This window comes from Tachysurus fulvidraco, chromosome 18 (genome assembly GCF_022655615.1).
Source record: "Tachysurus fulvidraco isolate hzauxx_2018 chromosome 18, HZAU_PFXX_2.0, whole genome shotgun sequence".
In the NCBI taxonomy this organism is placed as follows: domain Eukaryota; kingdom Metazoa; phylum Chordata; class Actinopteri; order Siluriformes; family Bagridae; genus Tachysurus; species Tachysurus fulvidraco.
Window position 1 is genome coordinate 13,877,590 of NC_062535.1, and position 17,575 is coordinate 13,895,164.

The 17,575-nt window shown below is 38.9% G+C and overlaps 1 protein-coding gene across 2 annotated transcripts in view; it reads left to right on the forward strand.

The window, feature by feature from the left end:
- Positions 1–613: 613 nt before the first annotated feature.
- nlgn4xa (neuroligin 4 X-linked a) overlaps positions 614–17,575 on the forward strand; it is a 78,556-nt gene continuing 61,594 nt past the window's right edge. The window contains exons 1-3 of one of the 2 annotated variants that reach the window (XM_027164084.2): positions 614–1,198; positions 7,076–7,843; positions 15,877–15,939. In XM_027164084.2, the coding sequence (XP_027019885.1) occupies positions 7,378–7,843; positions 15,877–15,939 (529 nt within the window). In that variant the 5' untranslated portion in view covers positions 614–1,198; positions 7,076–7,377. The remainder of the gene's footprint in view (positions 1,199–7,075; positions 7,844–15,876; positions 15,940–17,575) is intronic. The other variant, XM_027164101.2, reaches the window with a different exon arrangement.

The following is a 17,575-nucleotide window of genomic DNA, read 5'->3' on the forward strand; positions in this document are numbered from 1 at the left end:
GAGAGAGAGAAAGTGATAAAGAGAGAGAGAAAGTGATCAAGAGAGAGAGACAGAGAGAGAGACATACAGAGAGAGAGAGAGAGAGAGAGAGAGAGAGAGAGAGAGAGAGAGAGAGAGAGAGAGAGAGAGAGAGAGCGCTTGAGCACTGCATGATAGTCTTTTTCAGAGCACTGGACCGCGCGCGCATTGAATGATGGATACATTTTCTTCCTCCTCTCCTCCCTCACACACACCCCTCCTCTCCTCCCTCACACACACCCCTCCTCTCCTCCCTCACACACACTCCTCCTCTCCCACAGAAGCCTTGGCCACTGCCGTGTCCCCAATCCATGTCCTGGGCCCTGAGGGTTTGTGCGTTGGCCTCGGCGCGTGTTTTTTTTTTTGTTTTTTTTAAATTTATTTTTCTAGAAACGATCTAAATTTCTTCCCGCGCTCCGCAACGTCACCATAACACTTTACACGCCGGCAGAGACATCGTCGCGCACGAGACCCCCAACATACCCGTTTCACCTTAATAAAGTGCGTGTCACGCGCTCTAACGAGAGCCCACTGTCTGATCATTAAAACAACTTCCGGAAATCAGCAATGCGCAGATTAGGACGTGATACATGTAATGGGAGTGTCAAAAACCTGCGGGGAAAAAATAAATATACATTAGACTCTGAAGAAGAAAAAAAAAAACACTGGCACGCGCAACATGAGCATTTCACTCGAATCGGCACGCGCGCGCTGGGTGAAGTTTTAAAAGGATTTCGCAGCTGGTTAACGGTGATGGAGTGAATGCGGCAATCTATTGGCTGTGGGCTTTGTAAATTTCACTCAGAGCAGTCCAATGGCAACTGAGAGAGCGAGAGAGTGAGGGAAAGAGAGAGAGAGAGAGAGAGAGAGAGAGAGAGAGGTCCAGCTTTGGTGTCTCTCCCTTTAATCTCTCCGTCTTTCTCTGTAGAGCAAACTGAATGTCTGCATTTTAATGCACGAGCGCCTTCCATTTATTCATCCGGATCAACCACTGTGTCGCTTCATTCCTTCTTTTCATCGGACTGTTTGGATTGGATTTTTTTTTTTACCCGGAGACCGAAGGATTTTTGGGGACTTTGCTTTCTCTTCTGCTCGCGTTTGTTGCATGTTCATGTTTGGCCATATCCCACCAAGTCTGTGCGCAGCTTCAATAGAGTCCTGTGATGCAGAGATTGCACAGGTAAGAGACACCACTGCAAATGGTTGTGTGTATGTGTGTGGATTTTCTTCTGATTTATTTTGCTTGACTGCTAAATTGTGCTCGTCCAGGTCTCAGTTCTACCCCATACACATAGATAGGAGCTGTGCGGACATTTTTTTTTTTTTTTTTTTTTAAGAGGGGGGGGTCTGAATGTTGGCAAACCTGTTTCATGCATGCTCTAATCTAATGACACTCTATCATGTGGATTTGAGTTTTAAATCTATTTTGCAGTCCTATTACCGAGTTCTTGTGTATGGGAACTATTTATCCCGCGCGCGCCTGGTAATGAGATGCGCTGATTTGCGCTCCAGATTTTATATTTTATTTTCGTTTTTGGAAACGAGGTTGAGAAAAAGTACCGAAGAACCCACAAAAAAAATCCCCAAAATAATTTGCCAACATGACTAACCTGTGGCACTTTATTTATTTATTTATTATTGATTTATTTATTATGATTTCTTTCTTTATTTTTGGAGTGCGACGTTCATTTTCTGACAAACTCGAGGCACCATAAGGTTATTGCCTGGGGCTAGATAAAGTGGGGTATACGGAGGATCAGGATGGCGTTATAAAGCTACAAAGCGATGGCGTGTTTAAGCGAAACTCAGAGGAAAACTCCGCGCACGTCTGCGTATTTGGAACAATCCAGAAAACACACACTTCCGACTCGAGTCAGGAGTGTGACGTGAGTGTTTAAAAACGCAACCCAAAGCAAGCTTTCCCTATCTGCTCTCTTCTAAAGGTGCAGTGTGTCCGGTCAGGTCTAGTCTAACCCTCACCACTGTACACACACACACACACACACACACACACACACACACACACACACACACACACACACACACACACACACACACACACACACACACACACACAGTCCCGCACTAAGCCGCAAGGTGGTACTGTGGACATCTGCATAAGCACCAAGGTGCGAACAGGGGACCCGTCTGGAACCGCGCATGCGCGTTAACCTTCCTCGTCTACTTGCGTGTCTTTCATGTCATCTGACTCATGATTATGCATATAAAGCGTCATAAAATATGACATTCCTCAGAATGTCGGCTAGTGGTGTTGGTGTGCCGTATCACCGGATGGATGATATTTAATGACATGACCTCCAACCTGACATTTTTGTAATGTGTTATTCTCGTGACTTCCCCTGACTTTCCTAGATAAAGTCTTATCTGCATATAGACGAGCGCACGCTCACCCGTACGCATCTCAGAGACGGCTGATTACACGCCTGAAGAAATCTATCTTTACAAGCAGGCGATTGAGACCTATTGATTTCCAATCAGGTCGGCCTACAGCGGTGCGATTTCTTTAAACAGCCGCACAGGGACCTGTCTTCTGGTGTGTGATTCTTAAATGTAATGGTGGATGATTCTTTAGCACCACAGCCTTCTATCTATAAGCATCGATATTTATTTCTGATGCATATCGCAGCAGGTGAAAGGTGCTCAGTCTCCATTGTTCTCTCTCGTTCTGGATCTCCAGCAGCCTAGCACTAGTGTCACCTTTGAATAAGTCCTCCTCTCTATTCACTCTCCTCTCTCTGGGGTCCCTGTCCTCATTCTCTCAATCGTTCGAAAGATGTGGAGGGACCTCTGCTCAGGAAGAAAAATATCGAGCTGCCCATGTTGAATAGGTGATCATGTTGAGCTGGTGTGTCTAGGACAGTGCAACCGTCACTTGCCTTCTTTAAAGTTCACTCAAAGGTCAATAGCAGCTTTTTTCCCCCTGCTTTGTTTCCTTCTTTCTCTGGTCCAGCTGGAAAATAGCTTCACCCCGAGCATGTGGCTGTGTCTCACTCAACACTTGATCGGATCCCTGCCCCTCAGCCTTCTCCCATATCTTTGAGAATAATTAAAATGCAAATGAAAACCCGTTACCTTCATTGAAATTCGTATGAGTTATCACAGACTATCACACACACACACACTGAATGCTATCTTCTAGCTATTTTCTCCCTCTTCCAGGCTTTGGGATGTGAGGTTTAAATGAGGGTAAAGGGTGTCACATCTGAGGCTTCTCTCTGATATCACAGGCTCGTTTCATTCGAGGATAAATGAGGCACTGAAGCAGGCCTTCGAGCATGCCAGTGACACTGTCCAGACATCCGGGACTCAGAACACACACATACACTCATAGCTTTTAGTAGATATCTAAATATTTGACTCTCAAAAAGAGGCACTTAAAACCATTCATCCTGAGGCTTAAATGATCGACAGATAATTTCCAAACAGCAGCTGTCCCAGCTGTGAATTTCCATATGAAGTGCAAGCATTCCGTTATGTGGTTTTAATGGCCTTTATTGTTGTTTCTAAAATCGATATTTGCTGGCATTTATAATCATTAACGCTTTTTGTACATTTTTAATTAAACATCAGCTAAGGAGCATCTATTATAATCATTTTGTTAATTAATTTACTGATCCAATATGGGGTTCTTCATTCATTTCACGTATACAAGTTAAAAAAGTAAAATAAAAAATAAAGATGAATATACAAAGCATGGTTTTGTAATAAAAGATAATCAATCATGGCTTTGACAGACGAAGAAATGAAAGTTTTTCTCAAATTTTTCAGTGCTTTAAATAATGACAGTGCAGTTTTATTTAGACCTTTTGTGACCTTTTATAAATTCATTGTAAAACCGCAGCATTTGAATGGAAAGCCAGGTTTTAATATCAGTTGCTTGATGCATTATGCACAAATACGTTACAGTACATATCTAAGTTTCTTTTCATTTTGTCCCAGCTTCTACAGAGCAGTAGTTCAGATCTATGGTCTTCTTCCATGCATTTTTAACTTGCTGTGCCAGAGAGGTGCAGATAAACCAGGTCTTTTACCTGGAATACATCTTCCAAAGCTAGTTCAAAGCTTACTGATTCTTCTGTAGATGGTGGATGCATCTAGACTTGGTGAAAAGTGGAAAGTTTTTACACTGTTTTTATTTTTTTATTTATTTTTTTTCTTCATTTCTTTACTGCATTTGAAACACTTTTTGCCCTTCTGCTTGCAATGAAGCTGCACCTGAGAAAGGTCCTGAAATTTCAGCCCATAATAATATTCATAGTATTCCTAAGGACAAGTTCTCTCTCTCTCTCTCTCTCTCTCTCTCTCTCTCTCTCTATATATATATATATATATATATATATATATATATATATATATATATATATATATATCCCTGAGAAAAAGTTTTAGGCAAGTGTGAAAAAATGCTGTAAACAAAGAATGCTTTCAGAAATATAAATAACGAGTGTTTGTTTCTGTCGATTTACAAAATGCAAAGTGAGCAAACAAAAGAAAAATCTAAATCAGATCAATATTTGGTGTTACTACCTTTTGCCTTCAAACCAGCATGAAGTGATGGCACGACCCCCACAGAGCCCTGATCTCAACATCATCCAGTGTGTCTGGGATTACATGAAGAGACAGAAGGATGTGAGAAAGCCGACATCCACAGGAGATCTGTGGTTAGTTCTCCAAGATGTCTGGAACAACCTACCGGCCGAGTTCCTTCACAAACTGTGTGTAAGTGTACCTAGAAGAATTGCTGCTGTTTTGAAGGCAAAGGCTGATCACAGCAAATATTGATGTGATTTAGATCTCTCTTTTGTTCATTCGCTGCATTTTGTTCATTTATAAAAATAAATGTTTAACACTTCCATTTTTGAAGGAATACTTTGTTTACAGCATATATATATATATATATATATATATATATATATATATATATATATATATATATATATATATATATATATATATATATATATACATTATATAAACAGTGGTATCTGATTAAACAAAAAATTCCCATGCACCACTTGAAGCACTGTCATGAATATGTAATCTCTGGAGAATGCAGCAAACCTTGCCTAAACAGATGCATTCTGTAGTTATCTTGTTTCTACATTTGTTTAATCCTATACATCTGTGCTGGCACTGTTTATGCTTCCTCCAGTAACCATTGGTATGATTGGTACTATATAGTAAAACATTTTGAGACAGAATGTCCCATGACGAGTTTCATTTAACGTTTGGATTTCAGTTAGTGTGTTATAGCTGCCTCGCTTTGCTTGAGCACTCAACTTCTCACGAGAACTATTATCTTCCATCTGTTCGGATTGCTCTGCATGAAGCAGTACTGCAGTTAACTTCATTCCACATGTCCGCTTTCTTGGAAAATCAGCATATGCTTTAGATATTGTGCAGAAGATAATTCAAAAGGCACTGAACTATGGTCACCTTTGTGGTTTCCAATGTTATAATGAAGGCCTTGGAATATGATCTTGGATCAGACCTCTAGGGCACTGCAGATTCTTGTCTAGTCATTAAGGCTGCTGAACAAACGTCCATGTAACCCCCAACTCTATAAGTCCAATTCAATAATGTAAGCAAACGATTCATGGCATCAACACGCCTTGTAACCGCAGATCTGCTAATCCTGTTGGGTGGGTTTATATGCACAGTTAATTTTTATCTATTCTAGGAAAAGCTTTTTTTATGTACACTAATTAATAAGACATTTTCAAATAGTACCAACATCTTAATTAAATAAAACAGACAAGGAACAGTTTCCCCCAAGGTGGTTACTGTTAATATTGGTCAAAATAAAAATGAGTTCTTAAAACATGGGTAAAGGTTTGACAGGTCTAAATAAATCCCGAATGCTGAAAGATTGGTAGGACGTACACTACTGTATATAACCGGAAGTTTGAGACACCCGACCATCCCACTTGCATTCCTACTCGTACATGTAGCACTACCGTTTCCCTGAACTAAAACCAAGCGGCACAAACCTGTTCCGGCATGGCGATGCTCCAGTGTGCAAAATGAGCTTGAAGAAATGCTCTTCCACAGCAACCTTCTCAAAGCATGACTTTATGGGCTTTGCTGTGTGTGCACATTGGAATTTTCACGATTCAAATCTGTTGAACACCCTTGGGATGAACCGGGACGTCCGCTGCACCCCCAGGCCTCCTTATCTGACATAAGAGATGTCTGATCTCTAGTGGCTTAATTGTCATTCCACATAACCATATTTCCAAAATATAGTGGAAAGCCTTCATACCTAGAAGGGTGAAGTTTGTTATAACAGTAAAGGGGGGTTACTTATTAAAAGGGGATGTTTGACAGGCAGATGTGGATGTTATGGTATGTTCAGGTGTTGGGTATATATTAATGTTCAATGCTCAACATTTATATCTCCTGATAAGTTGCCTGTCGATCTAAAGATCTACAATTCAAGCAATGTCTAAGCAGACTAATAGCCTTTCATCATTAAAGCAAGATGGAACCTTCCTTAAATATAAATCCTTAATTAGTGATCTTGGTGAACTTCTAATTAAAGGGATGACTAATAGATATCAATGGGAGGGTGTTCAAATTAGTGCAGAAGTGAATGAAAGGGGAAAAAACTGGACTGGACATCTTAATTTCCCATCCAAATATCCAACCACGGAGAATCAATTAATCATAGTTAGACATTCCAGGGTAGATAAGTAACCTTTTTTGATTGCCCCAGTTGTAGCAACTGTGAAACCGATCGATTGTGTTTTATGGTTACGTTGCAACTATTCTACATCTAACGTGGATATATGATCTTTATTTTTCTTGACTGCTTACAAACTGTGGGTATCTGCCATAAGAATTATATTTCAAAATGGTAAATCCCATTTTCAATTCCAATCATGTGAGCTGACTTGCAACTGCTGTGCTGAGTGTGCATATACATTGCAGGCTTACTGTCTGGTTTAACTTGTTCGACATGAGGGATTTCAACTGTGCTGTGTTTGTCAGTGTCAAAAAGCATGAATTTTAATGGATTGTACTGTTTGTCCTGCAGGCAAACCATTGAAGATGGAGTGAAGAGTGGAAAGTAGCTATACTGGAAGACAGCCAAGAAGACGGAGCTACCTTTTTTCTTTCCATAAAAGTGTACTGTAGCCATTTGACAGATTTAAACCTACCGGACCAAGCAAGATCCGTTTCCTTGGGATGGGGGGTTCTAGTGTCGGTGATGTGATTGGAGGGTGTCTTGCTTATAAGCTTCCCAATATAGCCTGAGTGAGGGATTTCAGATCATCTGGTCAGGTGGAATTATAGGACCGTAGATACCACCTACTTCTCTCCAACCCCAGGTGGACCATGTCACGGCAAGGAGGAACCACATGGATACCTACAACCATGCTCCAGTCATTTGCCAGTCTACACCGAATCTGTTGGATTGTAGCAGTGGTAGCTTCTTGCTTACCAGTGGCCCAGGGGCAACAGTATCCAGTTGTCACTACAAACTACGGCAAGTTACGAGGCTTAAAAACGTCACTGCCCAATGAGATATTGGGACCTGTGGAACAGTACTTGGGAATTCCCTATGCTCTGCCTCCCACAGGCGAGAGGCGTTTCCAGCCTCCAGAGCCACCCATGTCTTGGCCGGGGATCCGAAATGCCACTCAGTTTGCTCCAGTGTGTCCCCAGTTTCTGGAAGACCGCTTTTTACTCAATGATATGTTACCTGTATGGTTCACTGCTAATTTGGATACAGTGGTAACCTATGTGCAAGACCAAAGTGAAGATTGTCTATACCTGAACATCTATGTGCCCACTGAGGATGGTATGTCAATTTTGTTTGTTTTGACTATTTAAAAAAAAATGTTTGTTAGATTCATACTTGCAGGTACTTGATCTTTGGAAACTTTGGTCCACTCTTTTCAAGCCATCATGGCAAACGATTCTGCAGAATGTAATCTCACAATGTACCAAAATCTGACACAGACACCAGAACACTGAAGGGAAAAAATAATAATCAAACCTCAGAACCCCCACAAAGCATTCGGCTCAATGGCAGGGGAGCTGGTTGTGCTGTCTGCCGAGGCTCTCAAAAGAGATCTTAACAGTATTGATTTTCTTCAGTTGAAGCTCAGGCAGAGTGAGATCTCTTTTACACCAAATATTGCAATACATCTTTTCAAAGGTGAATACTCGCTCGGTGCATGTCTGGGTGTGGTCTATGATATGTATGATATGATATCTTCTAGTCGGTGCAAATGTTAAAGAAAATCGCAGCATCAACGAATCTCATATGGATTATATTTAGTTCTTGACCTTGATATTTATCTGAAAACCCACAGCATAGATGTCTATCGAAGTTTTTAAATACGTGCTAACCGACAAGAGACGAGGGATACAAGTGAATAACACACATTAATAATGCATTAAACCCAACATTTGACAGATTCTGCAGTCATTTCCGTCGTGATGATGTATTGTTATGGTCACATCAAGTAGGTGTTATATCTGATGAGGCATTTTGTGTCAGGGACTCGATTTTTAACTATTTTAAAGGCCTGTATGACTCAGCAGGCATGAAATAATCTTCCTGCTTTTGGTCTTCTGCTTACTAACAGAGATGGTGCAGATAGCTGAGTGGTTAGGAGTGCTGACTAGCAACTGGAGGGCTGCCACTTTGATTCTGGCTGGGCAAATAAGTATGCACCATATACCAGTGCAGTAGGGCTGCAGGAAATAAAGTCATTGCCTTCACAGTGCGGGATATTATTATGCCCTTTGCAGCCACCGAGGCTTTGAGTGAGGCTCTTAAAATTTCAACAGCGTTACAGTCACTTCTTTCCTTAAAGGTTCAGCTATAACTTTGAAATAATAAGGAAAGTCTGAATAATTGTACTTAGAAAAACTACTGGAGAATTAATGTACATCTTTATTTTATTAGTAGTAGAAAATATCACAAATAGGTATCACAGGTACTGTAGGTGTAGACAAAAATAATAATTACGTACAGGATTTGGAAAATAATAATAATGATAATAAGGTTCCTGTCTCAATATTTTTTCCTGGTGTTGGTCATATTGGTAGAGTTTTGATAAGGCTTTGGGTTTAAATCCAAATCTGATACCGATACAGATAGCGGTGCGGTGTTACACTGCTAATGTAGAATGAATATGTAGGCATATGTCTAAGGAGTAATAGAAAGATGCATGATATCTGGTTTAGGCCTCCTTACAGCAAATATGGCACACAAGTGTTTTAATGCTTTGAGCAAAAAGCATTCTGACTTTAAGTTGGCACACCAATCATGCTTTAGCTCTCGTAACTTCACCTTTTGAAATTCCAAACAATGTCAAAACATCTTGCACCTTCAAGATCACAATGAAGCTTGATCCAGATACAAAGTAAGCTGTTGTCGCAACTCAAAAGAAGTTGGAGTACAAGGCTAGCATGGTAAACTGGGTTCAGCTCCAAAAACATTGCTGTTATGATATGAATAAATGAATAAAATATCAGTGTGTATTATGTTAATCAGCTGCGCAAGACATATGACGCTTGCTCAATTCGAATGCTGATGTTGTCGGGTTTGCGAATATATATGGACTTTTTTTTTTTTAATGAGAAACAAACTTTACTTTGGTAACATTAAGACATTACGAGACTTTTTTGATTATTTTTACATGATATAGATAAAAATCAATATTACTGCAGGTCTCTTAGCTCTTTTTACATTAATACACGTGACAGATGTATTCATTTGTAGATTAAGTAAGGACAAGTTAAAAAAAAAAAAAAAATCCTGTATTTTGCACCTTTATGCAGAAACAAACCAAACTGCATATTACACACTAAGGCAAACAGACAAGACAAATCACAATCCTCTCGAGCCCCTCTTAGTCAATCAGCTTGCATGGTATCAAGTTTGCACAGTGTTTTTGTACACCTTTACTGAATCATAGCCTTATTGTCTTGCAGATTGGTGATGCTCTCTAGGCTATTTAGCAATTTGTTTGTTCATTCGTGCATTTTTCCGTTACATTACAATCGGCACCGAAGAGAAGCGAAAGACCCGAACCTAATCCTTTATGCAGCAAACAACGTGAAAGCAGAGGGACAGTTTATTTAATCGGGAATTAATCAGAATGAAAGCCTGAGCATGGGCGGGGCGTGTTCTGGGTGAGGAGACAATGCCGCAGCGGGCTCCCCTCCATTCTTTAATTGCATTCGCTGTGTCCGCTCTCCATCGGGCAGTCATTCAAAACAAGCCATTCACAGAGGCAGAAAGGGAAATAGGAAAAGAGCAGTTCTGATAAATCACTGCTTGTTACCTCCAGCGAGTGCCGACAACCCCCCACCCAACCCCACCAACACCCCCCCACCCCCTTCCGATGGCATAATAGCCGCTTTGTGTAAATACTAAAACAGAGCTTGTATGAAGCATCTCCATGGGATGGAAATGCTAGATGTCACGGAACAGTATGTGGTTCCCATATGGAACAGACTCAGATAGCTATCCCTATTATGTGTAATTATTACAACCCCCTTGCAGAGCAGTGGCCATGTGGTTATCACTGCTGTGATGCTGAAGCCGCATCAATTCCCATTTCTTTATGTTTCGTCTAGTTAGTGATCGGGCACAAGTGTGAAAATAGTTTTAAACATCAAATCAGTTTGAAAAGTGGTTTGTTTGGTTTGCATGGAAATGAAATGAGGTGAATCAGTGGCATGGTGGGGTCACATGTCTATGGCTTTTATTGAGCACAAGACACAGTTAGGTTTCCATTAGGGGTGCCATTACTTTAAATCTTTCCGGTTGGGCATTGCTTAGTGTGGCAATATCTTTCACACAGGTTTCAGCAAGCTTTTGTGTTATATCTTAGGCAGAGACTGTTTTACCTTTTTGCCAAATAATAATAATAATAATAATAATAATAATAATAATAATAATAATAATAATAATAATAATAGCATAAATGTGTGATAGCTAAAAATATAATAAATGCATAGGTTTATCTTCTCAATATCACTCAATCATTAACTTTCTTTTGTGTTCAAGTACATAACTTCATATCTATCTATCTATCTATCTATCTATCTATCTATCTATCTATCTATCTATCTATCTATCTATCTATCTATCTATCTAAATTTAAATATAAGTACAATATTAATCTTATTATATTATTATAGTAGTATTCTTATATTAATTAATATAAAAACAGTTACTCTTGAACCTTTGTATAATGTAGAACCTTTTTGTACTTTTTGCAATATTTCTTATATTCTGTAAAGCTGCTTTGGTTAACTTACAGATGTGTATCATGTCAGTGAGATATAAATACAGTATATCATATATAAGTGTATAATGTAGGTATAAATGGATAAAATGAATCAAATGGCAAGAGTGTTATTATAGGAAAATGTAAAAAATATGTGTAATGATACACCATAACCAACCATCATATGTGGTCCTTTTTCACGATATCCCAGAAGTCAGTTGGCCAAATCACAGGAATAATTGTTCACTCTGCTATTACATCTATCTGTACATCTAACTGTATATATGACAATAATGACAGGATAATCTACAATATCTGTAGATGACAGGTTAAGTGAGCATTGCTTTCTGAGAGGTTTATTATTGCTCATACTGATACACATGCTATGTCCAGACATACCGTATATAGACACATTCCGATGACATCCGTACTAGTAAGCAAGGGCATTAATATGGAGCCTTCTGCTTTAACACTTTATAACCACTCTTATAAAAATCTTTTATCTTTCATTAACTTTCATTATCCACAAGAATGTTAGTAATGCTGGGTATTGTTGATGGTTGAGGAGCAGTAGTGTGCAGTTTTCCTTTCTATGGTGTTTTATTCCTTTTATACAACAATAAGATGCCATTTCATCCAAAAGGTGTTCAGTCATGGCTCTGTGGAGGACACTGGGATAAATAGCTTAACTGTAAGATAATAAAGCATAATAGATATGAAATATAAAATCTACCTGTATGACGGTTTTGTCCTTCATTATCCATCGTAGGTATGCTTTTTTTGAAAGAGGGCATTTTTCCAAGACCTCCAGAAACACGGCCACTTTACATCGTGGTAACAATACCCCTGGAATTTAGTGAATGTGGAGGACACTCAAGTTCTTCCTCTCCAGCCTTAAAACAACATATGGACCTGGCTTTATGTATATTGGGGCATCATCATGCTGGAACAGGTTTCAAGTGAAGGGGAATCCTGAATGACATTTTAGATAATTCTGTGCTTCTTTATCAACTTAATGGATGTGGAGGTCAGGATGTCCACATACCTTTGGCCATATAGAATTATTTTGAATTTATGGTAATCTTATCCTAACCATCATTTCAAAAAAGCAGACAGAATTTATTTTCTTAAGTTTAGATTATTTAGGGCCTTAAACAGTTTGATGAGTCAATCCTGTTAGGTGTTAAAGATATCCAACAGCTCTTGGATTGACTGGAAACACAGACATATAGCCTGAAGCAGGAGGATGTGTTGCAGTGATAAGACGACTGAGGCAGGAGAGAAAGAGTCTGTTGAGTCCTGTCTCTGACAGAAAACTAGTGGCGTGTGAGCTGTGGCAATGAGAACGTCCAAGAGCCAGGCCAGTAAACGAGGGCAGCCATGTATGCACACACACTCTCACGCACAGAGTCTGTGTTTACTGTACCTAGCAGTTCCTCTAAGTCCTGCGTGTTTTAATGATTATTATTCATTGACTGAGGGGAGTGCTAATAAATTTCTCCATTTCCAGTAATTCCTCTCTCTCAGACGTTACCGAGACATCATTATATCCCCGTGACTGATGCTTCCCCGTAGCACGTCGTCATCCTGCTTTAATTATCAGCATAAATAAATAGTGACCTCCGATCGATATGTCCTAGATCGATACGTTCATGGCGCAAAGTAAGCTGCACCTCTCTGACGCATATCGACATAACCGATAATGGTGCAGACATTGTTACTGAGTCATCTCTCTCCCTGTCTCATGATGTCAAGGTCTGCAGCCACAGTCTGGCATGCTATGTAAATTCTTTCAGCTCAGAGGTGTCAATCTTGTTGAACATGTTTTAGCCCAACTGTACAACCAGCTGAACAGTAATGTTCTTGTCAGTGACTTATATGCCATCCTAACAGCATGGAATGATGGGAAAGCAATATTAAATAGTGACCGTTTCCTTTTTTATTCTGTTGCCAATGCAGACGTTGGCTGAGTCACCGCAAGACCGATGATGAAATTCAGAATAATTATTTTGGAGCTTTGCAGATGAATGTTTGCTAAATTCTTCTCAAAATGTTTTTCTAGTATTTAAATCTGATCAGCTATAACTTAATCCGTCCATCTTGTACTGCCAAAACAGCTCTGACCCGTCAAGGCATGGACTGCAAAAGTACTCTGAAGGCATTTTGTGGTATCCAGGCACCACGATGTTGGTAGCAGATGCTTTAAGTCCTGTAAGTTGTTAGGTGTGGCCTCCATAGATCAGAACTTCGTTTGTCTAGCGCATCTCACAAACGCTTGATCTGACTGAGACTTGGGAAATATGGAGGCCAAGTCTCAATCCATTCCTGAACAGTTTTTGCAGTGTGGCTGAGTGCTGCAAGCTATGATGAACTGTGTGTTTCTGACACCTTTCCTCAAAGCCAGCAATAACTTTTAAAGCAATTTTTGCTACAGTAGCTCTTTTGTGTAGCCCGTTGTGCATCAGCAAGCCTTGGGTTCACCGGTTGTCTTTTCTTGGACCATTTTCGTAGGTACTAATCATTGAATACCAGCAACACCTTAAAATACCTGCTGTTTTGGAGATACGCTGACTCAGTCGGCTAGCCATCACAATTTGGCTCTTTTCAAAGCCGCTCAGATTCTTACACATATCCAATTATCCTGCTTCCAACACATCAATTTAGAGAACTGAATAATGAAAGGTCCCTTTGTAACGATATAATCAATGTTATTCACTTCACCCGTCAGTGATTTTAATGTTATGGCTAATCGGTGTATGTGCAGCTAACATCATGTAAAACATGGAAGTAAATATCACTTCTATAAATAGTTTCAGTTCATTTCTATTTGCCTGAACAACTGTATAGAAGACATAACCATATCAATAATTATACACATTATTGTAGCAAAGCAATTTATGTGTAACGTCTCTTACCGTATGTCTAACGTTTCGATAAAGATTCCCGATGGTCATGCTGTGTACTGTGAATTTGTAGTCCGTGTTAATTCTCCACTCTTGTTTGATTATTTAATACCTTTAAATCTTTCCATGCTGCTGACAGTGACTTCATCATGCGTACTGTTTTTAAAATCTCATACAGCATCTTTAGTTTAAAGAGGGTTATACTGTATTATATATCATTTCTTTCCAGGAGTTTTATAATAATAGTCACTAATCTAGGCTATTTGTAAACAGATTTTTGTAAGCAAATTTGGCTTCTAGTTTTAATCACACAATGCAGTAGCTAGCTTATGTACATTATGTTTGGCCTGATGGAGTTCGACTAAAACTAAGACAAAAATTGGCCTGTAAACAAACTTTAGTAGCTCCAAATGTAAAATAGTTTCCCATGAAATAAAATTGCCTAATCTGGCCACTTAGCAGGATGATGTTATCACAGTGCTGAATTTAGAAGCTTAGTAAATGCTTCTTTACTGTGAAGCCAAAAAGAAACACTGGTAATAGAAAAAAAGATTGCTTTTTGGGCTAAAGTATTTATTAAAATATACTTGCAGCCGTACAAGGGGTATTTGAATTTAGCATCAACTCACACTGAGGCTAGAATCTGCCATTTTCTTTGCTGTTTAAGTCTTGCACTACTGTGGCCCTTGTTTTTGGTATTAGCTGGCAGCCAGATATAATTATTCTGGATTAGGTCATGGACAGAGCACAGGGAGTTTGCTATATGCTAATTAACTAAATGTCTGTACTGTGTTGTTGTCCACATTTGGAAAGACTTGATGATCAAAACATAACTCACTGGTTGAACATATGAATGACTATTTATAGCTTCTATTTCATTTCAGCCCATCTGTACATTAGCTTGTTTTCATGACTAGATGATAACTTCGTGTTTACAAAAACATTATGTTTTTGTGCCAGCCTATGGTAGGGCCTGTGGTAGCCTAATGGTTAAGCTGTTAGGCTACCAATCGGAAGGTTGTGAGCTTGATCCCCGGTCCAACCAAGCTGGCACTGTTGGGCCCCTGAGCAAGGCCCTTAACCCTCAATTGCTCAGCTGTATAAAAATGAAGTCGCTGTATAAAAATGAATTTAAGTCACTTTGGATAAGGGTGTCTGCCAAATGCTGTAAATGTTATGTTGCTTAAGACTAAACCGATTTGATAAAGGTGTGTTAGAGCTTCTGTAGTAACCCAAATTTATTGTTACTAGTTTGTATTAATACATACATACTCTTTTTTTTGTGTGTGTAGCAGGGTTAAAAATAGACACTGTTACAAAGCAGCTTTGGAGAAATCCTTACGTTCTTTATAAGCAAGAAAAATTCCCTGAGGTGAGATGAGGTAGAATCCTTGAGATGAAAAGGGAACTCCTCCTCTTCTAGATGACATTTGGGAATCAGATTAAGGCTCATTCCTCATCTACAATCCTATATTATAAAGGCAGACAGGACAAGACCCTTTCTGAATACAGCAGCTGGTACAGATATACAGCGTGCAGGTGAAAATACCCACTGAAGCTTTGGATACAGATGTCAAACTATCCACTTGATTTCTTACCGATTTGATTGTATTTAGGGCATTTTTTAAAAGTCTGTTCCCCATTTATCCCCTGTGTTATTTTTCTCCTGTTGTCGACAGTAGGAGCCAACACTTACAATCAACGTGCTGATTTCACCAATAATGAGGGTGGCGAAGACAAAGGTATTTTTTCTGTCTTTTTCCCCTTATTTTAAAACAAAAAAAAAAAAAAAAAAAAAAGCAAAAGTCGACTCCATGAAGCCTGATACACATGCATGAGAAAGAAACTTTTTGGTTTGGGTTTCCCTGATTTTCCACACCGGAGATGCGTATTTGCATCTTTTGGCTTTTTTCCTTGTTTTTTTTAATCCTCTTTCCTTTTTCGACATACTTAGCACAGAGTCAGAGGACTGTGTAACGGTATGAAACATTATATATATATATATATACATATATATATGTAAACTATTTTAATATAATTAAAAAATATAAGGACCGGGTTCGCCTGTGAAAACTAAATTAACAATAAATCAAATTTCTACTAATTTACTTATATACAGCTATAGTAATCTAAAAGACAGTCCCTTCCCCTGGTGCTTTAAAGTAACAAGTTTTTCCTCTCAAAAGTATGCATGCCTTTTCTCTTTACTTCCTCAGAGAAATTCTGTTGTATTGTTTCCCCCTTTTCTTTCATTGCTCGTCGAAGCATGAACACTAACCTGTGTGTTTTGACGATGGGAATCTGTTCATTCGTAACTCCTGCCACAATCCGTGTCCTATAACTGTGTTTTCTGGCTGTAATATTAAAAGCTCACACCATTGCATGGCTCAAATCTTGGACAGTCAGCATTCAGACAGTTCAAACAGTACACGATATGGTAGTAGTATAAGCCAGAATTGTATATACTTTAAATAGTTTCTTCAAGTTCAAGTACCAGAATTACTACAGAAGAGCCACATTTGAATTTTGGAGGGAAAAAAAAGCTTTTTGTCTAGGATAAAAGCCGTTGCCAAATATAAACATTCAGTGAGTGCAGTCTAGATTTTCTATCCCAGACAACAACAATGGAGGTTGTTTGCCATTTATAACTGCAGAGTTTAGTGACATTCAATCATTTGTGTAAATATTTACCTTTGCAAATAGGTTAGTTGCTAATGGAGATCATGATGGCGGTATATGTTTTGTGTACCTTCGTATGTACCATTCACATAGGAGTAACATTCGCCATAGAGGTCCTTTTGCACAAAAGACACGAGCTCCTCTGAAGCTTCTTCTCAAGGTTTTTGTACACATTTTGTGGGCTACAGTAGAGGCAAATGGAGTCCTGCTATATGATTATATTATGTTTTATGTCAGAAAGCAGTGTGAAGCTTTAGCTATTCTCTATTTCTTATTATATATTTATAAATATATAATGTAAATATTGAAATATTTTTTTATTTGTACATTTTTTTTTTTTAGAAATATCTATTAAAATAAAGACAGATGCAGCTGTAATGTTATAGAGAAACCAAAAAGTTCTGAAGACTGCCCTATAGTGGAAAATCCAAACATATATATTTTTGTTTAACCAACAACCCCCCCCCCCCACACACACACACATAACATCGTTAACCATATTTTTTCTTAAAATATCTTCTACTGTTAGAGAAATGTTGAAATAAATCAACACCTTCCATCCAATCAGAATTGAGAATTGGTAGATGTTACTTTGTGAACATTACTGTACTTTTGCTATAATAACTGAGATGTTGAAGAGTTTACAAAACTGGATAGTTGAAGCATAGGATTTTGGTATTAGGCTAGTGTTTGGGCTGG